General features: G+C 37.7%; 2 protein-coding genes across 2 annotated transcripts; both read right to left on the reverse strand.

Annotated features, from left to right (window-relative positions):
* Positions 1–4,181: 4,181 nt before the first annotated feature.
* LOC136257987 (NLR family CARD domain-containing protein 3-like) lies at positions 4,182–12,667 on the reverse strand. The gene is made up of 10 exons (XM_066051286.1): positions 12,466–12,667; positions 12,277–12,406; positions 11,430–11,547; positions 11,220–11,365; positions 10,719–10,917; positions 10,200–10,331; positions 9,709–9,792; positions 5,660–5,850; positions 4,774–4,933; positions 4,182–4,492 (listed from the first exon to the last, which is right to left on the reverse strand). Exons 1-10 carry the CDS (start codon positions 12,606–12,608, stop codon positions 4,401–4,403), a joined length of 1,395 nt encoding a protein of 464 aa, XP_065907358.1. The 5' UTR covers positions 12,609–12,667; the 3' UTR covers positions 4,182–4,400.
* Positions 12,668–12,930: 263 nt separating this feature from the next.
* On the reverse strand, positions 12,931–25,118 carry LOC136258068 (tripartite motif-containing protein 2-like). The gene is made up of 4 exons (XM_066051374.1): positions 24,985–25,118; positions 21,364–21,740; positions 16,889–17,601; positions 12,931–15,358 (listed from the first exon to the last, which is right to left on the reverse strand). Exons 2-4 carry the CDS (start codon positions 21,719–21,721, stop codon positions 13,133–13,135), a joined length of 3,297 nt encoding a protein of 1,098 aa, XP_065907446.1. The 5' UTR covers positions 21,722–21,740; positions 24,985–25,118; the 3' UTR covers positions 12,931–13,132.
* Between the last annotated feature and the right edge of the window lie 354 nt (positions 25,119–25,472).

A 25,472-nucleotide genomic window follows, 5' to 3' on the forward strand; every position in this document is an offset into this window, starting at 1 on the left:
ATCACCTAAAGTACTTCATTGTAAAGTAAAGTCAGCAGGCTTCTTCCTCTCCCTAGTACCTTTCTGCTTTCTTAGAGATGCAGAGTTATTAGTAGACATTGTAGTTATGGCTTGAAAATAGTCAAATGATTCTAAATAGTGGCCGCCAAAATCAGCGAAATCTAATTGAGGTACTCTGTATAGTGGTGATAAGACTTGTCTTGTCCTGTAACATGAAAACAACAATGAACTGAAACGCCCTTGCTTTGTATTAACTTTGCATTATCATGTATACCCCTGTAAGATCTCCTTTGTTTAAGCACTTTTACATGCAATTGTGACTGGACCCTGGGCATGTGGGCACATGATTTTGCCTATACATATTTTCAAAGTTTCATCACTCATACCTCGTACTATGGCAATGCAATTTTCAGCTCTTAATAGGCATTTGATTGGCTTTATGATGCAAGTTACAGAATGCAAATATTCTGTTCCATTACTGAGATATGAATTGTAACATGACAAGAATGTAGTTTGTGCCCACATGCCCTGTTTTTGCAGGCTCAGTCACAATTATTCCTGCTGGCTTTGTTATTTCCAAATTTTTCCTTAATTACAGGACTTCATATGGCAAAAATAATTTTTATTATAAAGGTACGCAAATTTGGAATTAAATAAACGCCTCAATTTACGCTGCAGCTACTCTTGGACAACATTTATATAAGCCTTACTTTAGCTGATTTGTACTTGTATGTAATGTAATTGCTAGCTAATGTGTGTATGTAATATTATTGTATGTTATGTAAAGGGCAATGGTGAAAAGCAGTAGTTTTCTACTGATTCAGTTTTAACTTAAAACGATTTAAAAAATAAATAGAAATAAAAAATCTTTCAACTATGTACTACCATTCATGTGACCAGTACCATAGTTTACTTTTTTTTTTGCTGTAAAATAACTTTCGTATGCAAAACTTGTACGAAAATTTCTTACACGAAAATTTTTACATAAGATCAAACTACTCTAATAGAGCAGTCATTCATGTAAATCATAGAGAAAAATATTTTTACACGAAAACTTTTATCAAAATGTTTTTGCATGAAAATGAAGTAAATTACAGTATATGTGACCCAGTCTGAGAAACCCGGTCTTATCGCCCATGTCAGCAGATTCGATTTTTCACCCAGGACACAATAAACTATCTAATTCCACAATCAAAATTAGCTAGACTTGAGCATAGATAGTGTCCGGAGGTATATATTATCTATGACTTGAGTGGTCCGGTTTTGCTGGCTGCTTTTCCCAAGCCCAGTGGCGATCCGTACGTGCAGTGTGGGGTCATAATGGAGCTCTCTGGTCAGTGTGGGGATGACTGTATGTGGCTGTACAGCTCTGTGGTGTTGAATAAAGACCTGTGCTGTGAATTTCCTTTCATTTTAGCCAATTTTGATACCTGAATGGCCCAAACTTGGCCTAATTCATGAATGCCATCTTCACCATCTTGCCCGCCTTCCAGGCCCCCACCTCCCACCCCTTTTGCAGCTTGCCTGATACAGTCAACCTCGGTTTAAAAACTATCTAAAATGGCGGGAAACTTAGTTGTTGGCTACTTGCACAGTGGATGCTCTGGAAAGTAAGGTATTGGTGTAAAACATGTGAATAATTGGTATACATAGCTTCAACCATTGGCGAGCTACAACACACTAAATACTTAAAACTGGCGTTTCTCGATACTTTTAAATAAGTGATAAGACCGGTTTTCCCAGACTAAGTCACATATACTGTGACTTTAATTGATTCTGCTGCCGAGTTTTATCAATTGTCGGGCACAGTACCACATCATTACTTGAAATGTTAAGCAGGTAATAATTGTTTTAGCTTCTTTATAATAAAGGTAACTATATAATCAGCTGGTGTATATAATTTCCCTTGATAAAAAGTTACATATACATGTCGCAAAGACTGTACCATCTCTAGTACACTCCTATACAATGACCAAGTTGTAAAAAGTCATTTTAGCTATATACAAGGATAAGGGGATAATAATGACTTAAGTTCATTACCATTGTCTAGAAATTGTTGAAAAGCAAGCCTTCACTGATGGAGTCATTAGGCAAAGTTTTCTGTGTACATGTGAGTGAGGAGCAGAGACAAATGTAACAGTCAGTCACTGGACATTAATTTTGCTGTCCAAATAGCCTCTGTGTCTGACCACGAATCAGTTTACTCAGACATGATAATATCCTAGCTATCAAAAGAAAAGGGGTGGAACCATACAGATTGCATTGGTTTATGGCTTGTACTGCTAATCATAACTACCATTTGGTTGCTAGGAGACACTATATTCTTACAACCCAGGGAATGTACTAGGCCTACTCCCATTCAATTTGCAATGTTCCAGTAACTCACAACAAGAGCAATGGATAATGTGAACAGTTGATACCAGAATTAATAACCATATACAATCTAACTCTTAGTTAAAATGTCCCACTCTGTCCTACCACAACTGATCAAACCTGCACATGATAGGACACCCATTATGACCAGTCTACTGCAAAACATTATAATTGTCTCTGGTGAGGAGCTGGTTATAAGTGCGTATTATAGTACACAACTTCTGATCCATTCCATCTAATTCTTAACAGCAATCAGTGACTATTTTGTCTCTTTACAAATTTAACAGTCATAGGGGTAACAAGAGACTGTCAGTGTGTAGCTCTTATTATGATTAATACATTCCTAGGAAGGAGGACATGATGTACAGGAGGTGACACTTTACAGTGCTTATATGTATCAGGACATTTGGACAAGTATATCACTTTGTAGTGTTATTGTTGCTATATTGATACTGTTAAGCTTGATGTCCTATTGGTGGTGCTGAATTGAGAGGGTAATAAAATGTTAGTGTATGTATGTGAGTTATGTGGATTTGTAACAACTACCACAACATAGAACAAACCTAGCATAAGGCACTTATACAGCATAGTAACTAAAACTGCGATGTAATGCATTAGACGTGCTGGCAGCTATTGTGAGTGGCCTGGTGTATTTAGGGAAGTTACCTGGAGTTCTGGAATACCCCCCTCTGAAATTTTAACTGTAGGGAAACCCCTCATCAAAAAGGGTCCACAACTTCAGTAATAGGTCCACAATTTCGGTGTATAAGTCTAACAGTTTAGTCTAAATTTCCTTGGGGAGGGATGCCCCCAGACCTCCTAGCTTCAGCATACTTTGCAATTTTGGGTGTGTTTCACACATCTTTGTGTAAACCTTTACATCACACAAAAAAATCCACTTTTTCATTCAACTAATTAAAAGTCTGGCTATGGGCCTGATGATATTAAATTGGCAGCACAAATATGCAAAAAATGGGCACAGGGCAGGTCAATACAACTATAGTGTAATAACACTTAAGGGATTATGGATTAAGCAAGAACAGGTGTATGCATTAGTACATATCAACTTCATAATACTACAAATCTTGCTTAACAACCACCTCTTTAATAAGATGCATATGGTGTTCATGTCATGTGGTTCCCAGTGAGGCATTACTGGAAAATTGCAAATTATCTGATTAATATACTCTAATAAAACAGTCATGTAAAGGATTGCTTTATTAGAATCATTAATTGAACGATTGTTCATACCACTATCCCTGTGAATACACAGGAAGAAAATGTATTGGGAACTTATATACTATGCTGAAACTTATGCCAGCAAAATCAGTCGGTGCCTCATTATTAAAAGCATTTACTAATTAATGTGTACTTTATGACCTCACTATAGTGACCATACCAAGTAGGTCTCAAGTTATTATAAGGTGTACTTCATGACCTCATTAATAAAACCACCTCATTACAGTGACCATGTTAAGTAGGTCCCAAACATAGCTAAGGTGTACATCATGACCTCAAACTCATTGATAAGACCACCTCATGTTTGTGACTATGTCAAGTAACCATGTCATCATAGAACACCTTGTACTACAAACTTAAATGTGATGTGACTGCTCTATTAGAGCATATCAAAACCACAGTACTCTGAAATGTACTGCAAACAAGGTGGGCATTTCTAAGAAATTATTGGCAGTACTAAGTAGTGTGGTACCATGGATCCTGTCCTGCACTGTCAAAGTATCATAATATCTGCAGTCACAGTAGAAAAAAATTACACTCCGGATTTAAGACACGTATATTCAGTGGGATGAAGTCCTCACACTATACAGTCATAAAATAAAGTTCCATTCACACATGTATAATTTCAAAATAAAACAACATCATTGTTAAACAGTACAATATGGGAGTACGGCAATAAGCATGCACAGGACAGACACACACACAGACAGTCAGAAAAATAACAGGCAATATATTACATGACGGCTATAAAAATATGGCAGCAATCTTTTTTCATTGAATCTGAAGTGTCAAAATAGTTGAGCAGTTGACGTTTTCTGTGCTAATGCTTGTGATAAGAACTTCTCTCGTTGCTTTTCACGAGCCATCTTTCTTGCCTCACCTGTAAAAGAATCACAATAATGGAAACTGTGTCCTATTTCAGTGCAAATTTTCACACTATTTTAGAATGTGAAGATATTTGGTCACTTTGGGACTATCCAAATATGAGTGTCCCCACTACACTAGTAACACTACTGGTGTCCTGATGATCAAGGTGTCCTTATTAGTGAGGTGAGGTGTCCTGATTTCAGGGGCCTAAATGAGTGTACGCTAATATAAATGGGACCATGGACAAGTGTCTTGATCAAGGGGTCCTTATTAGCATAATGTACATGTACATACCTTCATCTCTCTGAGAAATGAATGAAGTTGATCGTTGAGACAATGATGTTGACTCTGTATGATGAGAAACTGACGTTGATCGTTGTTGGGATGACTCTTTTGCCCCATATGCTGAACCTAGTTTTGTTAGCTTGCTGAGCTGCTGTAGTTGATGTACCACCTGTAAAGAAAAGAATGGAATTTCCATGTGCGTACAAGTAATGTGTGTGTGTGTGTGTGTGTGTGTGTGTGTGTGTGTGTGTGTGTGTGTGTGTGTGTGTGTGTGTGTGTGTGTGTGTGTGTGTGTGTGTGTGTGTGTGTGTGTGTGTGTGTCCCCCATGCTGCCAACCTCCTAGCGGTGGGCCTGGTAATACACCACAGCTTTGTGGTGTAATTAATGGCAGCAGCCCTGTCCCTGGCCACGTAGTGGAGACCAGGCAGGGTCAGGGTATTGTAGAGTTGTTCACTTTGCAATGCCTCACTATGCACACACTTCATGCATTGCATACACCATGTGCATCAAGATGGAACAAGCTACGAAGCTCAGGTCCCTGCTATTGTCCGTAGCCCATCCTCCCACCATGAGGACTACTTGGTCAGAATTCTAGGTTACTCAGTATTCCTTGGCCAGATGGGTGTGACATGTCTCATGGGGGGTGGGGCTGGGATGAAGAGGATCCTAGGATGAGCAGTGAAGAAGTGAAAAAGTTAGTGCTCATATTTTAGCGGTAGCCTGTACATCCTTTTATCTAACCTACAAAAGGCTTATGAATGGGTTTCTTGGCATCTATTAGATAGTTGGGTGGATAGATAAGGGCTCGGAGTAGGACAGTGAAAAAGATGCAGTGTGTGGATGCCATTGGTGGAAAAGTACACACACATACACCATGCATGTTTAATACCGTACCTTTTGCTCTGTGTGATGTGACATTCTGGTCCCATGGATGTCCAATACTTTCAGTGACACATTCTCCTTACACAACACTTGAGTGAGACTGAGCCCCCCATCATCACCAAATGGATTATCAGCTAGTAGCAACAACTCCAGACCAGAATTATATCTCAATCCGTCTGATATGTACACCACTGCACTGTCCCCTATTATGTAGGATAACACACAGAGTGATCAATGAACAGTTGCTACTTTGTACCAAGTACAAGGAAAATAAGTCTGATTAGGAGGTTGCCTACACCTGAAGACATACTAGTACACATTTAATTCCTAAATAAATGTCCACTAGTACATCTTAAGGTGTAAAGCGACTTCCCTTGTTTCGCTCCCTTGTTTTGCTACTTTGCTCCCTAATCAAACATAAAATTCCTAATTTTTGTTCTTTGTTTGTTTACTTTTTTGTAACATTATTATGACTGGTGAACCCACGCATACTGCATCAAAATAAAGAATGGTGACAGGCTTCGTTTTCATCTAAATGTGCACCCCAACTACCAATTACTGAAATGCTTCGTTTTCAGCTATGTTCAGCCCATTACACAGCACCACCAATAAAGAACACAATGAGAAGGACCTCTGCAATCAATCCAGTCACAATGGAAAGCTTGGAACTAGGGAAGCCATCACGTGCTACCATGATTGACACTTTACACTGTCAGCTAAGATAAATGGGACACAAAAGAAGACACAAGCAAGCATGCATTGTACATACTGTGGTGTACCAAAAGGTACCTGTTTGGTTGAAGCAATGTCAACACTGAAAAAAAAATCAAGCTTGTAACCTTAGCTGTTATCAAGTTACGCTTGTCTGGAGGCATCAGTCAGGCAGTTGTAGAAAATTCCACAGAATAAAAAAAAAGTTGTGGCAGCCTTATAGAAGCATTTCAGGTTGTACTGAAGGCACTTTTGAGCTTGGCTATACTCAACGAATACTGCCAAGGCACCATGAAGGTATTGTGAAGCTGGTTTCTAGTCAATATTTTTTTTGTGAGAAGTACAAACCTCTAATATACAGTAGTAAGATGACAGGACTAGCAACTGGTAAAATATATTCCATACGTTGCAATCTGGTAACTCTATCTGGAGCATATTATATATATGTGAGCAAACTTTGAACAAGGTGAAAGTTAACTAGCTCATACAACAGGGAATTTTGATGGAAGAATAAATCCATAACATCCAATAAGGATCTTTAAAATTAGATCTGATTTTTGTTAACGTTTAATTTCATCAAAGCTGGTACAGTATAAATTCATCAACTTTTCCTTGCATCAAATTTTCCTGTAGTACAACAGATACGAGAAAGGCTGGACCTATTGATACAGGGAACCAGAATCTATATAAACAACAATTAAGTTGCTTTATCACAAGGGAATAGTTTCAATACATCGTTTGATGTTCCGTGTGAAAATGCATAGGAATTTAACAGTAGAGAGACACGAAGAGTAGATTTCAGGAAATACCAAATACACACCTCCACCTGAAGGGGATGTGTACAGTACGTCCTACCAGAGATAGCTAAACATTGTAGGAGGTTAGTGGTCATGACAAGTTTGGTCAAACTAAGTTGTTTTTGAATGAGCCCAAATACCCTCACTTGTGGGATATAGTCATTCACACTTTATGAATAATATGAAGATAACCAGTTGTGAATACTACAAAATTGTCCAGTATCTACTAGAATACAGTGTACTGGGTGTTTTTCAAATTGTTCAATTTTAAAAAAATATGTCAACTAACAAACACAAGTGGCTGGAGCGCCACCCCCATAAACCGAATCAGACAGCACAAGACTATCCCACCATGCATTGTGTAGGTGAGACATTCTGGATCCCATTTCATAGGTGCTTCATTGTCACAGCAAACTTGGTATCTACCGAATCTCATCTATCCACCATGATCTGCTTGCGTGCTATCCACGAAGCTATGGTTGGTCAAGTCAAAAGGGGGCTACTGATTGCAATGTACCGTTTTCATTCAAAGTGGTGAGACTGATGGTATTACAGCCAATTGTGAGGATAATTGCTGCACTCCAGGAAGCTAGCTACTCACCTTGGCAGCTTTAATTGGTATATTTCAAAATTTTGAAAACAGCTGACAATGTTTATAAATATTAAACCATTAGAAAATTGCCTGTAAATACCACTGTGCTGATTTAAATAATTACAGAATTTTTGTGTTCTGGTTTTGAAAAATCAACCATTTTGGCATCATTGAAAAGAACGGATGCATGGTGGCAGGATGGACACCAGTTAGTGTTCATAATGGCCAAGGGTTGTGATGGCAAGCTCCAGGCCAAATTAAACTTCCCTGGGAGCTCTAGGTACACTGCAACGGTACAAAATACATATTTGCATAACTTTTCCCAAAACCACTAGAATACTGTGTGGGCCTTTACACATACTATGTACCTACAGAAGACTGGCTTCAGAAAGCAGATCTAACGAGTGTTTAAGAGTAAATTTATTAGTAGCTCCCCATGCTAGTATTATTATAATTCTGTTTATGTGCAGTAACTCGTGATATATAGTAATACTCATTATCAAAAACAACATGAAATTGTCGAGGTACCTTGTGGTACTCCAAATATGCTCTGTAAGACCACCCATCTTCTGCATAGCTGCCAAGGTTAGGTACAGTTATTGGTGTTTAAAAATCATTTATGTACATTGCCCAAAAGGTCAGTCACATATCAGTTTTTAATACATCCACAATACATAGCCAGATAGTTTGGAATGTTCCACAGGAATGAAAATGGAATGCATTAAGTACAGCAATGTGTTTTAGAGGTGATACTTCACAGTTGTGCTAACAGACTAAACAAAGTCCCTAATATGGAAGTATGGTTAATTCTGCACACTCCTATGGCCACAACACAGCACAAGTATACAGTCATGTTTACCATAATAATACTGCTGTTGTAACATGATCAAACACGTTTACACTATACACAATGTGCACTGACATGCTACACTTTTGATCATGTGTCACACACCTCTTAAATGTAAGTGGGAAAGTCCCCCTATGTCAGTAAGAACTGTAATCTGACACAGAAAGAGATCGTAAGGTGGTTCTTTTCCCCTCCCTACCTCTATAGCTCGAATTAAACATAAAGGCTACATACAAGCAAATAAAGGTGAAAGGTCAAATTCTTTATCAGATAAAAGCCTATATGTTTCTCCATCTTTAATTTCCTGAAAGTTTAAGGGAAGATCAAATACAAACCATATCAACCACTAAAAATAAGAAAATTCCTGAGGTAGATTAATCACTCACATCAAATATTGAACAGTTATTTGATCAAGTAATGCTTAATTGATCTTTGTAACTAAATATAATTCATTGACATATTTCTATGGGCAATTGATCTGTTCCAAACACTTCACACATACAAAACAATCAATCACACATGTACAAGCTTCCTGACAAATGAAACTACTTGTGTGAAAAAATGGTGATAAGCTAGAACTTTACAAGTTTTGTACGGAGGAATACATGCAGTACGGATGAATACAGTTTACCAATAAACCAAATAACATTTCACATACTTTTAAAGTACCATTGTGAGAGGGTCATTGGTTATATCATGACAACCATCAATCACCTGTTACATAATGTTCCTAAGTTTACGTACTATCCCCAACTGATGTGTGGTAAATGGTGAAACTTTATCTCATTCAATTAATGACTAGCTCATACTCACAATGATAGACTATACTGCATGTAAACGACGAGGCAAGACTAAAGTTGAGAAATCAGCGTGTCAGGCAGTTTGACGTATAAAGGTTTGGGAAACGTACCACCTAACTAGTGTTCAGTATTGAACAACGTACGGTAGCCATTGGTGAATTATGTATGAAGCTTGGCATTTTTCAAGTTGCTAAATTCCACTAGGGAAGTACAGTACAAAGAAGACACAATAAGATTAACATAACTACGTACTGTACACACAAAGACACATTTTGCATACATACAAACTTGGACATTTTTACAATATCACTCACCTAACAAATTGCTGGATAGTAATAACTTCTTCAAGGTGTGGTTTGCTGTTAACATGTCACCAATGGCCTGACCACCCTCATCAGCTGCAACAACAATGAAATGTGTTGAATGAAATGTGTAAATACCTCACAATTACTAATACTAGAGCTCTGCAATATTATTACTTATCAAGCCACAATACTAGGCCTGCCAATAAAAAAACTGTGATGCCAAAATAGTGAATAAAATAGAAAACACTCAGATGATACCAGCATTGACTAAATTTAGGTCCACAGTAGAAAACTTGACCAGTACTAAACTCAAGGTATCATGGTTTTAAAATACTTTGTGTGTTTGGTGGTACCTCAGAGCCTTAAGCAACACCTCTAGTCTATTTCTCATCACATTAACAGGTCATACGTCTCCTAGATGGTCTTAAGTGACAATGTGTACTAAACTATATCTTGTTATGAAAACTGATCTGATGATATTAGAGCACATTCTATCTCACCTATCTGATTACCGCCCAGTCCTAGGGACCTCAGTCGAGTGTTTGTCTTCAATGAAGTAGCTAATATCTTGATGCCTTCATCTTGAATCTCATTACCCCCTAGACCAAGTGACTGCAAGCTACTGCAATCCTCTGCAAAGAGTAATAATATTCACAATTAAAAATGATTACCTATAATAACATGATTGCACAGTAAGCAAGTAGCAAGCACTATTATAGGAAGCTGAAATCACTTCCCTCAACCAATCTACCCACACAAGTACACAGACAGTTCATGTACTGATCAACCCTTTGAGGTCTGGTGTATGAATATACTTTTATTGGGTAGATTTTAAATTATATATCCTGGTGACGCATTTATACCTTGGGGGCATGGTACAGTTGAATTGTAAGGTATCCTGATTTTTAACTAAGTGTCTGGACTATGTAGGTGTCCTCAACGAATACTATGATGTGGGGTATGTGACTTTTAGCATCTCACAATATTGTCAGTTACAATACACAAATGTTCATTCACACCTTGCAATAGAGATGCCAAGTGTAACACTCCTCTGTCACCAATACTGTTACCTCCCAGGCCAAGCCACAACAGCGGTGAACCACTACGAAGGCTCTCTGTCAGCGCCCACACTCCCTGAGCTTCAATTTGGTTACTGCCCAAACCTAGCCAGAGAAGAGTCTTGTTGATCTGTAGTCCTTGAGCCAGGAACTGTGCTCCCTATATAAGCAAAGAAAATATACACCACAACTACACACAGCCCACTGATATGGCCATTTCCCTTATTACAACACATCTGATGCAATCTTGATGTCATAAGGACAGGCAGGGGGTCAGGGAAATATATTCTGGACCACACATACACGTATTATAGCCATCTCAGTTAAAGCATTCCATCCTAACATGAAAGTGATCTCTTGATAAGGTACAATAATGTAGTTGCTTATTGTACACTTTGTTACAAAATGGTTGGTATTAACACTTCACTTAACACCATAGTGAGAACATCAACAATTATATACCTCGGCTGACAGCTCATTTTGCCATAGGGAGAGTCCTTCAAGTCTTGTGTTTGTCTTCAGCATCTCACCAAGAAGTTTAGCGCCAAGGTCTGTTATCCCATTAGTTCCTATCTCCAGAGTAATTAGTGTACAGTTCTTACACAATGCTATAAATAAGTAAAGAGAAATTCAGTATACACGAGCTAGCCAAAAACAACACTGTCAACTTACATGTTGCTACTGATACTGTTCCATCATCTTCTAATCCACAATTATTCAGAATTAAATGTTCCAATACTTTATTATTAAGTAACACATTAGCAAGGTATTTGCCTGCCTCAACCCCAATCTGTTAGGAACAACATACACACGTAACACACTAACTAGTCTACCATATTAGCTTTGCTTTGTGGAATAAAATAGTTCACACCAGTACTAACAGCTAAAGGGTCTCAAGCCAAAACTTGTTGATGGCCCTGAAAAGCTAGTTTCATGATGGTCAACAGAAAGCTAAACCGATTCAAGGCATTCACAAGCAAATGTTTTAGGAAATGGGCATAGTTAAGTAGAGTGCAGACCACCCAAACTAGCATTAGACAGCCCATGCCACCACACATTAATACACCCTTCTATTTGTTTACGTTCTTCCTCATTTAGTCTAAGTACACCACACAAAGGCCCAACACATGTGAAACTTATCCATTCAAGTCACAAAGCAAGGGGTAACTCTTTATTACGACCTGCATGTGTGGTCAAAGTCAGCCACGATCTAACCATATTTTGTGAAGCTTTGACTGTCCAGGGAAAACAGCTTGACTACTGTCATTCGCTTAAAATTTGCCTTGTTTGTTAATTTTTGCATTGACCCCACTCACAAATCATACGGAACAGTGGCTACTATAGTGACACCCCTTTGATGTTATGTGGTCCCTATAGTTTACACAGTAAATCTGTCAACATTGTATTGAACACACAACAGTCTTCAGCCAATAGACGAGTGTAGCTGACAATAGCAGTCTTACGTTGTACAGCTTCACCCAGCACACACATGCAAATCAAAGGGAAGAGTTTCACTTACTGTTGAGTTGTTTGCCAAATCTAATCGCTGAATGTTACTGGTGATTGCGATATTGCATAAAGCGTCCGATAAATGTCGCACTGATAAGGTGGATAAGTTGCAGTTCTTTAAGCTCAGTCGCTGCACATTACTACAGTAGGGAAGATGGAAAAGTGTAAAAGGATTGTGCAGCAAGTTTCGATTTCCTACTTGTTTTCTCTCAATCCATCAGCGATTTTTCTCGCTACTTTTTCTGTGATATCTACTTGATCGAAGGACACGTCTGTGACTCTTGCCTTGTTGTCTTGTATCGCCTTAACCTTGTTTTGTATCGTTGACGTTTTCTGCCCCATCACGGTTGTAGTTGGTCCAACTGATTAAAAACGGGCGGAGCTTTTTAATATTTTGTCAGATCACGTGAACTTTTTCACAAATCACCTGATTTCGTCACCTTTAGCGCACGTGTCTACAATAACGCAGGTAACTGCGCTATAGTTTCCTTGCGTGCTATTAAAATACCATCAATGCAAAGCCCATGAAACATTTCATTGTTTCAAGTCAGGTTTACATGAAATGCTGCAAATTCAGTTACGGCCGCCCAATGAAACATGGTGTTTTTCCAAGAGCTAAAATTGGTGAGCAATCAATATGTGTTACACCAATGCATCCCATGAGTTGTTTCAGTTCTCAGTAAACAATCAAAAGTTATATAATGTATAATGTAGATAATGTCACTCATGCAAGAAAAATATACATCTGGGTAATGTATATCAGATACACACACACACACACACTAGCTAATTCCCTAATAAACAATAAGCGTTTTCTCTTACTTTACAAGATGGAGAACTAAGTTAAAATGTTTTATTGCTGATAGCTATTTTGACTTTGACTGGTGAGTGGGGAAGACTTGTACCCTTCTGTTATTGTGATCACTGACGTAGATGTTACCATTAGGGCTGATGGCTACTCCTTGCGGATTCTGGAACTGACCCTTAGCATTTCCCTTTGTGCCAAAATAGTGCACACACTTCCCATCCTTGTCAAATATAGATACCTGACTGTGGATTGGTTCGACTACTAGTAGAAAACCATTAATATCAACAGCCAGACTGCATGGGTATCGCATATGTCCCCTTCCTGTTTCTTGAGTAACAAATTTACCCACAAAATGTCCATCTAGCGTAAATGACTTTATGCAATGATGAGTGTTGTCAGCAACAAGGAGCTGGTTGGTATTATTAACGACAACATCATACGGGGCACCAAACTGTCCTTTACCAATGGTATGAGAAAACTGGCCATTAGTATGAAACACTGACACTCGACTGTTGTCTTCTTCAGTGACATAAACCATGCTATCATGAGTGGTGATGCCAACTGGGCCATGTAGTCGACCATCACTTGACCCAGGTCCACCAAACCTGAGACAATAGTTGCCCTGAACATCAAACTTCTGTACCCTGTTGTTGCAGTGATCGACCACATACAAGTAATTGTTAGTGTCAAAAGCCAGGTGATCTGGGTAGTTGAATTGACTACTGTTGCTGCCATGACTTCCAAACCTTTTAACCAGGTTATCTTTATTGTCGTAGATGTAAACACAATGTTTGGAGTTGTCAGTTATTGCCCACATGCCGTTTGCACTGACAGCAATACCCCAAGGTTTACCCATACAGCCATCATTATCCACTACTTTATTGGGGGTACTCGCCTCACTGTATTTGTACGACACTACAGTATGATATGAATTTCCTTTGACTCCATTAATGGTCAAAAACAATTGGGTCTCTCCAATTTGTTGAGGTGTAAAAGAAGCGGTGTAGCTACCATTGTTATTATCTTTAACACGTGCATCGGTCAGTTTGCCTGTATTAGATTTCACTTGTACTGATATTAAACTGCCTCCAGCAGAGCTGTGATGACCAGTACTGTATTTGGTCTGAATTTTAAACTCTACTTTCTTATCCAGATCAATGCAACTTGGGAGATCAACTATTCCAGAAGTCTTTGGGTCAATATCGGTATGAAAGTTGCCAAATTGTGGAAATGGTCCCATATTTGGTACAAATTCCATAGCAGCAGATTGCAAAGGTTGTGTGTTCAGTTTCTTGTACTTTTCAGTTAATTGTTGCATGTGATCGATAACTTCATTCTTAGCAGACAGTGCTTCTTCATTGGAGCACTTCTCCACAGCATCTCTTAGCTCCTTCATACTCAACATTTCTTCTTGTGTGTATCCTATTTCATCTAACTGCTTTTTCATTGTTCGTAACTTTCGTGATACCGACTCTCGTATTCGTTGCTTCAGTTGCTCTTTCTGTTTCATCAACTTCTGGACCATCTCATCGTAAAACTGATCAACCTTCCTCTCCACTTCATCGCCATGTTGTCTCACCCTCCTTCCCATCTTTTCTATGGTATCACTGGCTTCAGATAGAGTTCTCATCATGTTGTCTATAGGAGCAGTAACTTCCCTTAACTCATTTCGGTGTTGGCCAGTAATTTTGTTGACAATATCATGTTTATGTCCACTATGATTTTTCACGGTACAATACAGACACACTAGATCGTCACATGTCTCACAGAAGTACTTCAGTGGCTCGTCGTGTTCCCTACACAGCGGTCCTCTAGTTGTTGAGAATTTACGAACCAATTCATGTTCAGTTGATGATTCAATTAACTGAAGAATATTGTGATTGTGAGTGACACTGTCACGTTTGTGTTGTTTGTAACACCTGTAGCAAAGAAATGAGCTACACTGTGGACAGAAAGACACAACAGATCTTCCTTCACATCTGTTACATTTAATTTCTTTCCCATCTACTTGACGTCTCAGTACTAAATCGTTGACCATATGATTGATGAAGAAATTGCTAGCCAACTCCTTCACTCCTCCTACAGGAACTAATGCTTCCTGTTTACACTCCGGACATGTGATATTGGACTGTATCACCATCTTCTCCAGACACTCTTCACAATAGGAATGATAACATGGCAGAAATTTTGGACTCTTATACAAATGGTGACAAATTGGGCAGATTAGATTTTTATCAATGACCTTTGCAGCAGTGAGGGCAAATGAGTGACTCTCTCCTGCAAACTAAAATATGACAGTTTAACATAAATCCATTAACATATGTGACCGGATTTGCGAAAAGGTACCTTTTTCACACACAAAATTTGACCCATTTTTTGACATTTACAACTTCATAACTTTTTAATCATTTCATGTAATCATCTGAAATTTTCTATGAATGTAGCTACAGTATCTGGCTGCGTTTTGATGCAAAGAGCAATTTAATCAGTATAAGAAGTAAACAGTTATAACATTTTGTTTGCTGGTATGTAAAATGTGTGGAAAAGGTACCTTTTCGCAAATCCGGTCACATATGTATGGTACAGCCACAATGATAGGAATAGAAAAATTACGATGCAAAAAGACTTGTGATCAGAACATACTTTATAAAAGCAATTGTATCAATGCTCTTAAAGCAATAAAACTGTTTAGAGCTTGTAATAGCAATATCAAAATCATTCGTTAATAATTATTCCTTAATAAGCACCTTAATGTTAAGCAAAGTTTATGAAAGTGACAACAGTTTGAAATATAGGTCAGATGTGTCAGGTCACAATTTCAATCGATTTGATGTTTATTTCAAAGAAGCATAAACCTTTACAGGTATACTTGTATCCCAGTACATGAGAGGACCACATAATGTAATTTTATCAGACAGAGCAAATGGTAATTCTAGTTATGACAGGCAACATCAATTCACTATTCATTTATCATCACTGCCTAAATGATTATCAAGTTTGCTCCAAACTTTATATGCATAAGAGTATAAACGTGGTTGTGTGGACAGAAGCTCTCATGAACTTTGGATTAATATCAAGATACTCTAATACAACAGTCAAACACTCTAAATGAGTAAATATTGTCCGCTGTTTAGTAACACAATATTTATTCCACCTGCATGTATCTCACATATCTCAGATGAGTCAGAGACTTTATGGCCTATACTAACTTTGTTTTTAATAGAGACTGTGAAATGTCATGTGCAGACAAGTGATGCGTAATGGTTATGTAACTGGCAGTGACATATTGCAATCATTTTTGCATATGGATCATAAAGGTTTATTTAGTTCATATATAAATGTAACTAAAAGGCAGTTCAGCAATCACTTCTGAATTATAGCACACTCCAATGTCCATAATGAAAAATGTAGACCCACCCCTAATGCTTTTTTGAAAATTCTTTACATGATATGCAAGCTGTGAACTAACTTTGCCTAGCCTTGCGTTACACAAGTACATCACTATACTAATGGTTTTATGATGTTAAGTATAATGTCTTAGTTATTGTTGCAAAGCTGAAGACAAGGATGATAAATAATTTAATAATGCCAATATTCGGCATTATCAAGTGTACAGTGGAACTTGTCTAATCCGGTCTCCTTTGGGCCAATAATTCAAGGCAGGTATATAGCTGCTGAAGACAGGTAAAGTACTTCTTTACTAGGAGAATTTTGTTGGTTTTTATAGAGTGGTGACTGCTAAGACAGGTGTCACTGTATTATAAATACTCTAATAGAGCATACACTGCAAATGCAAACACACTAATCAACGTACTCCATCAATAGATGTTCTTCTTTGCAGGTCATAAATTACTTTATCTGACACTTGCATGAAGACAATTGAGCATTTAGCTAATATCATATCAGCATCGTTTGTTACATCTGTGATGTGGGGAACAGCACGTTCAGGCACATACCACTCCAAGTGCAGTGAGTTGAAAGAGAACTTGATGAAAGGTAGGGCAACATACAACTTTATGTCAAGGTATTGGAAAATAAAGTCTCGGAACTTCTGAAAGATTTCCAGAGTCAATTCTCTAGATGATTTATCAATTTTCACATACAACTTAACGTAGTCTGGTGGCATATCGCCTCTTGACAAGTTGTCAGAAATAACTTTCATACTGCTGACTGAACACATGTTCAGTTCAAACTGTTCCAATAAGGCTTTTGCTTCAACTGAATCAGACGTGCTGATAATCCTCTTTAGTAATGAAAACTCTTTCCAGCTGTAGTGTTGCTGCAGTGCGTCAAATAATTGTTGAAAAGATATACAACGTTTAATTTCTGTTATTTTTTTCACACCAAATAACAAGACGTCAGAGTTGTCACCAATTGTGAGATTGCAGCAAACCTGTTTGCACAACTCCAATTTGTTGCAGCGCTTCTCTAGCAAACTGACTGTACTCGTGATTAAGGTATTAAAATCATCTGCAAGACTATCAGGTGAAGAAGCATCATGATGGTTGTTCATTTGTGGTGGAGAATCTATAATGAAGTAGTAGAACATGTACAAATAGTCACATTAACGCAGGCAAAGCAAAGAAATATACACAACAAGTTGATCTGAACATGAAACATCAAATATCCAAACACCAACATGATATTCTGTTAGAGTATTTGGGCAACAGGTGTATGTTCTATTAGAGTAAACTGAACAAAGATTTGATTTCGTGTACTTTTACGTAGTTATACTGTACATATGATATTAGTTCAGGTGTAATTGACTCTCCACTGTAAAAAGGTTTTAAACGTTATTGTCCAATGTATTCTTTACAGCAATCAGGACACTTGAAAACAAAGACACCTGTGTGCTTGTAATTATCTAACGTGTATGGTGTGGTTGAAACATCTTGTGTATTGATTTTCCAGGTCAACTCAGTGGTTAAGGAATTGGGTGTTCAGTATGGAAGTCTCTGGTTTAAATGCTGGTAAGTTTTTCAACATTTTCCGTGTACCTTTTTTACTGTGAGGTGACTGTTCTATTAGAGTAACTCAATCCCGCAATTTACAGTTGTTTGGTCTTTGCTTTGTAACTGTATAGCTGTCAATGTGATTTCTTGTAAACCACAAGAGGTTTGAGCTATAATTGCTAACCTATACACATGACAATTTTAAAGTATTTCCATAAGCAGTTTACTCTGTAGGGGCAAGTCGGCATTTTTAATGCAAATAATCGTCCGTAGCTCTAAGACTATTTATCAGATTTGCACCAAACTTGGTATGTGATTGTGCCACAATACATTCTTAAAGTACACCAAAGTTCAAGAAAATCAAGCCATGAATTTGCATTTTATAATGGTTTTTGTAAAGCATGAAAGAGAAATTAAGCCAAACTTTGAGGACTTGTTTTTCATGAAATCTTGCTCAAATTTGGTATGTGGGGTGGTGAAGGTGGAGCGTGGTTTGCAGTACAAAATAATTTCCAATTCAAGAAGGGAACACATAGTTATATGTGTGAAAATAATGTTTTCTTTCTTCCTATAAACATACTCACGGTGTGGCACACTGGCTTTCTAGGCTGTACAACATGCTACTGTGTGCCTTGATATATCGGATACTAAGACAATGAAAGGACAAACAGTGCTAGTGGTACTTGATATTTCACAGTACAGTGGATCCTCACTAATCCAAACAGCTCTGATCTCAAGTTGAGAAAAGTCTGTTCAGATTAGTGAATTCGTTTGGATTAGTTAACTATTGATTATATACAGAGCCTAGTTCAACTACTCTAATAGAACACACACTAGTTGACAAAATACTCTAATACAACAGTCACCTCTACTGTTCGGATTAACGAGCATTCGGATTACTGGAGTTTGGATTAGTGAGGATCTACTGTACTAAACATAACTTATATCCCAGTGACGCCATACTTCAAAGTATTTACTTGGACAATATGGTAGTTATTACCCAGGAAATAACTTCCATATTGTCCAGTAAGGTTTTAAAACACCAAATGTGTTCAATGGTGGCAATCAAAATTCAGCATCAGTGAGTACAATGTATATATGCAAGCTAAATATGAAGCCATATACATTAAAGCGCACACAGTTTTATTACTTGGATATAAACCAGCTATATCACAACAGTAGTAGATATTAACACTCATAATACGAAACAAACTTTTACTTGGATATAAGCCAGTTGCATCACAACAGTTATAAAATATCTTAGTTATTAACACTTGTCCTTGACTTCACTTTGGACTCATGTCAATAACTTGAGATTTCTACTCCTGCTGTGGTAACATAATTATACCAAGCCAAAGTTTCAACACCAGTGTACTGTTTCCATGTACTTTGTACTATACAGCTTAATCTGTAGGCCATGCATTTATAGCATGCTGTAGTCCCCAGCAATGTGTATGTGTTGGTATGTATGTACACATTCCCAGCTTTGTGATCACAATAAGTCAACTAGGCAGTGGTATACACAACAACACTGCTGCACTTAGTTAATGTGGTTACATAGGTGATATATAGGGGTAGAACATGTCAACTTGAATTTAACACATAGGGGTTTCCCAGCACATAAGGCATCACTGTTCAGATCAGCATACAGTACTACCCAAGCACAACGTCATTTCTCGTGAGTGCGTGCAATTAAAAAGCTTACTAATTAAAGGGCGTGACAGCCATTTTGCTTGCGAATCATTATCCTTCAACTAGAGGGATAGTGACTCACAAGCAAAATGGCTGCCATGCCCTTTAATTAGTGATTTTTTAAATCACACACACTCATGAGAAATGACACTGTGCTTGGACGGTACTGTAAGCAATGCGAAAATAGATAATTAAATAGGTCGTGGACATGAAGAACAACATAGGAAGAAGGAAGATTATGCGGTTTTATCACCAAAAAGTGGCCAGATTATCCTGCAGGCCTGTGGAAAAATAATAGTAAAGAAAATGAACAGTGGTATACTTGAAGATTTCATTTTTAGGTTACTTTTGACTACATATTTACTAGTGAGTCAATACCTCTTCTTCTATGCCTTCTTTTGTGATAGACAAATTTCATAATACAGTGGAACCTCTCTTATTCGGGTGGTCTGGTACATACTACTGTCCGTATCTCAGAAACATCCGTAACTAAGAATAGCTTGCTATTATGCTAAAATGACTAACTTAAATACAAGTAATGTTATTATTGCTATCAGGTAGTGGTATGCAGTTTAGTGGTCAGGGGGGGAAGTCACTACAGAGCATTCATGGTCACTCCCCTGGGCTGTAAAAAAATCCATTGTCAGCTAGCAACCAAGTGGTAGATATTATTAATAGAATAAACAAGTCACCAAACAGATAAACAGCAACCTTTAGGCTCCCTCCTTGTAATTTCATCTAAACCAAACTTCATTATGGTCAATAAACTAGTCACGTGACTAATTTGGGCTGTCCAGACAACAAGGTGCCTGGATAATAGAGGTCCAGATAAGGGAGGTTCCACTGTAATGGAAAATCCAACCACTGCCCCTAGCAAGCTAAATTTTATATTATTTGTGGGTGTCAATGTCTTAAGTCACTTCTCCAAGTTTTAAAAGGATAGCATAAATAAGTCATGAGACATGACATTTTGAAGTTGCTATTTTTCCATATATTGTCAATGAGAGGGGCAACAGTTGCCCCTTCTCAGTAATCACACAAATCGTGGGATTCAAGCTGTAGTATCTATGGTCATATCTTATGACCTATATACACTATCCATTTAAAACTTGGGAGAGATTATTGTTGACATTCACACCTACAAATTATGTAATATTGAGATGTATGTACTTTTGAATTTTTAGTTTTTGTATATGTTGAAATACCTCATTTTTGTGATTGCCCAGAAGGGGTAACTGTTGCCCCCTCACCACATATGGAAAACTACAAAACTTAAAAATATCATATCTCATGACTTATATACGTATGCTATAGAGGTTACTCTACACATTCACACCTTATTACAGGTTACCATATAGAGTGAATGATTACAGGATTCATCTAGTAGGTAATTAAACATGTGGAGGAGTGTGATGGCTTATAAGACCTCAAACTGTTTAAAAAAACATTCACTTATTGGCTTCTAAAAATAACCCAGGTCTTTTATGTGGCTGAAAATGCAGGAGAAAGTATACCTATTTACCAACTGTGTTGTAGTTCACAGTTTCTAATGACAATGGCTTGATCCCATTTATACATGAAGGTGACAGACTTTCAATCACAGATAAATGTATGTGTTATGGTATACCAGACATGAACCATTCACCTTCATATCTAGCAACATCATGATTCATTTCATTTGCCACTTGTTTAGTACTGACAGCATCTTGCATCTTAACAGCCAACTCTCTTGTGGCCTGTGCACCATGTGTCATCATCACATTCAATATCGCATAAAAATTCTTAGTGTTACCAGCACTCAACGGACCGTTTACATGAAGGAGTAATTTTTCTACTTTCTTTTCCACTCTGCTGATGCTGTTAATCTCTTCCAGGTCACCAACTGTGATGACATTTGTCTGTACAAAGTGAGGTAGCAGTGATTCTATGTCTGTGACAGTGTCACACAGCGTTAAGAAGTGACCCCCAAACACTTCTTTTTCTTTGGCATCAAAGTCAGCCATTGTAGTTGAAACGGGTATACTGTAAATATACAAAAAGATGGAATTATACACATATATCGAGCAGGAAATATAGTTGGAGAAACCTTACAAGTTGGTATTACAAACATTATTTAATCTCAAGGGGAATATTTACTATTATACACTTCCTGTCTATAACAAATTTTATATAAATTGCCAAAAAAACTGATACACCAAATGCAATGATTTAGTGTCATTGACATTAGCACAAATGTTAATCCCTGACTCAAAGTATGGCTCTTACATGATATCTGAATTAATGTAACAGTTCATTACAAGATGTTGCACTTCCTGGGATGTAAAAATGAATTAAGGCATTTCCCATACAAGTCAGTATCACTCAGCTTAAATAACACCTGCTACAGAGATACCACAAAGAACAGCAAAGAAGAAATATAACCCACTGATGAACAAATGCAAATTAACTGTACTGAATAGCAGACATAGAAATGTCCATATCAGATATCAACAATGTAATTTATTGAAAGGTTTCCAGGGTTTAATGAAATACCTTTTAGCTTATAAGTCATGTAAAGTACTGTACAGGACTTTTGGCTCCTTGTTTCTGGGTGGGATTAAAGTTATCTGACTCCATAGCAAGTTGTGTCATTTTAAGTTAGTAACAGTTACTAGACACCATTCTTTTAAGGCAAAAATCAATGGGACCTACGTATGTGAGAAAATAAAAACTTTTTTTTGCAATTGTGAAGAAAGACTTGGGGAAATCGCCACATCGAGTGAGTTATTTATATTAATAGCCAATTGAAGAGTGGGAATAAAGGGGTCTGGGTTAACTCAGTGGTACAAGCCAGCAAGTAGCTAGAGTTTAATGGCCCTGTTTTTTTCCAGCTGCAAAGCGATATTACTAAGCAATGAATGCCATTACAAATGCACCACAGCTTTCTGCTTCTAACTTGCCTTATGCATTCACAAAGGTAACCTGTAACTATACGAATAATATTTAGCATGATGCCAAACAGATAACCTCTATAATTATGTGACTGAATTTGACAAAACAAGGCTTCCACACACATCCAATTTTCTGATTTTAACCGACTGTAACTCGACTACTTAGTAAGCTATTGACCTAAAATTATTCCATAGCATTGCAAAATACCAGGTCAAAATTTGAAACTAATGGCATACTCCTACATTCAGTTATGGTACTTTAAAGTCATGAAAGTGTATGTGTGTAGAAGCCTTGTTTTGTCAAATTCGGTCACATAATATCCCAGTTAAATGCAGTGTATGTAGTTCTATGATATACAGGGGCCTATTGTCAGGGATGCACACAGATGGTAACAGGATGACTGGAACAATGATTACATCTCGCAATGAACAAAACCATTCTATTGGAATACTTTTCATATGGCAAATTACAAAACTCATCTCCCATACATTTTCTATAGAAAGAATTTCTGTTTGAAATTATACATATGTCTTTCTGCTATGATTATAAAAAACTCACACCACAAGAGTACCATCTTCACCAGGTCAGCACTATGAAGAATCTACTGGATAAACCATCTACAGAATGCACAATCCATTGTGCTACTTTTATATAATTATGTAACTTATGAAAGAAAATTTATCCCAAGTTGTTGTATCAGTCTTCAAGGGTTAAGCAACATACAGCCTACATAACTACTCGCTGCAGTGCGGCCATGGTCAAACTATTATCAAAACTAAGTCATTGATCATGGCCACAAAATTAGAGTGATAATAAGTCAATGATCAAGACGGAGAATCCAAAATAATTAAGAACCATCAACACTTGTTAAGAAGTCATAGGTAAAACACTGGGAAAGGTGTTAAGTTACAGGGTAAGGAAAATTTTTGGCCAGGGATAGATTTGTGTGCCTAAGCATTGAAACTCTTACTGGGTCAGGTCATCTGGGTCATACCGTATAGCCTAAAATATTTTGAGGGGCAAATATTTCGAGGTTGAGCTATGTTGCTAAAAATAAAATTCTTTGCGGATTTGCAAACACTCCCAAAATGTATTAAACAATATCAAGAACTAAATATTTCAAGGCTAAAATTTTTGCTGATAACCCCCAAAAACCGCAAAAAATTTCCCTGCTGAAATATTTTTGGGCTATACGGTATTTTGTCCAGATAATCCAGCTTTACAGACAATTGGATATCATAAAAATAGTATGGCAATGAGGTAGTATACTAAACGTAATAATTTAGTCCCAGCTTTTCATGAGCCACGTCCATTTATCAACATGTGTATTGCAGTCTGTAGGTATACATGTATGCTGTCTGCAGACTTACATCCACTAATCAATTATTCTTATTGGTTGCAATAAATGCAGTTATTGTATGAGCCATAGTCTAGTCTTACAGCAAGCTTGTTTCTAACGGTATTTTTGGGAGAATTTGTGATATTGTCTGTGGGCATGGAGCCACGGTAGTTTATCGGCAAGGTGTACTGTGTTTGTAGGCATGCGTGAAGCCACACTGATTTGTAGCAAACCAACTTTGAACCATACCCACTGACTGATTATCAGCTATAATTACTGCTTTACACTGGCCAGCACTGAAGGTCTGACAGCAACTTGTGCTGCAGTTGTGTCCTGGGTTCAAAGTGTGTCTACATGATAATAATATATACCTTCAATCCTAGCATCTAAATCATGCGTATACCAAACTGCTCTGTAAAATCAAATTTTAAATGCCTGTGTTGCCATCTCCTGTGTAGCTATATGGGGGGAATTGTAATGCTTGCACATCAGATGTCACTGAATTGTTTATTGACTATATACATAGTTCTACAGAACTATTAAAAAAACCATTTGACCTTTATCATGAATATCATTTTGGTGACTACTTAGCAACTAGCTAATCTTCTGCCCACCTGAATATTTTCCGGCATACACGACAACTGCTTGCCGGGATGGCGCCAGTAGCTGGCTCAGTTTCCGAGAGCACTACGCTAAACCGAGCTATCTCGACAAACCTGAACACTCAGCTGGAGATTTGTGTACAGCGGTACATATACCTCCATAGATAATTAACGAGAGTTAATTATCTGTGATACCTTTATCGTCGGATCTCATTACGTTTTCTGAAGGCAAACTAGCTAGTACCCTATTATCCCCCAGTAACACTAATACATATATTATGAGCATGACCTTCAGTTAACCTGTCATTACTTTCTGTGCTAACTAGCGCACATACACTGCCGCGGCGTCACCACGGCTGTTACGTACAGATATCCCTACATCACGGTACCATACCTCAGTTTATCAACTCTTCCAAGTAATCGTGGATTTTAGGTTATAGTTCTATCACTGTACACGTCTATAGGAAGTCGTCTTAGTGACGCACAGCACAAACCCAAAGTCGTTTTCAACTATGAATCGCGTGATCGGTTCGTTTGTATGCGGGCGCCGCTCCCAAATTAATTACCATTCCTACACACTGAGAGAGTTGGAACTGCAAAATGCCTGTCAGTTGCAGCTGCAGCTTGTAGTAAACCATCCTGATTTTCATAATCATGCATTTCAGGCCGATCAACATCTACTATACATGTCACAGAAATCAATACTGATGTATCATGTTCTTTGTCTCCAACATTGATCTGATTAGCTGTACATGCTCTTTGTATTAAGGGTTGGATTGCATCAAGACGTAATATCAGGTTAACCTAGTGGTTACTGTGTTAGGTTTCTCTACACCAAATATCACAACTGTGATAAACACCTAAAGTAAATACTATCTAAGT

Source organism: Dysidea avara, chromosome 6 (assembly GCF_963678975.1).
Source record: "Dysidea avara chromosome 6, odDysAvar1.4, whole genome shotgun sequence".
NCBI classification, from domain to species: Eukaryota; Metazoa; Porifera; class Demospongiae; order Dictyoceratida; family Dysideidae; genus Dysidea; species Dysidea avara.

Bases quoted from the DNA above. Each gene is read 5' to 3' on its own strand.
- LOC136257987 (XM_066051286.1), bottom strand. From the start codon at position 12,608: ATGGGGCAGAAAACGTCAACGATACAAAACAAGGTTAAGGCGATACAA. The intron at 11,366-11,429 runs GTAAGTTGACAG...ACTTATTTATAG, and splicing joins AACAGTATCAGTAGCAACAT to CATTGTGTAAGAACTGTACA. The intron at 10,918-11,219 runs GTATATAATTGT...TTGCTTATATAG, and splicing joins AAAATGAGCTGTCAGCCGAG to GGAGCACAGTTCCTGGCTCA.
- LOC136258068 (XM_066051374.1), bottom strand. From the start codon at position 21,721: ATGGCTGACTTTGATGCCAAAGAAAAAGAAGTGTTTGGGGGTCACTTC. The intron at 17,602-21,363 runs GTGAATGGTTCA...ACTTCATTATAG, and splicing joins TGATGTTGCTAGATATGAAG to ATTCTCCACCACAAATGAAC. The intron at 15,359-16,888 runs GTACGTTGATTA...GTCATATTTTAG, and splicing joins GAAGAACATCTATTGATGGA to TTTGCAGGAGAGAGTCACTC.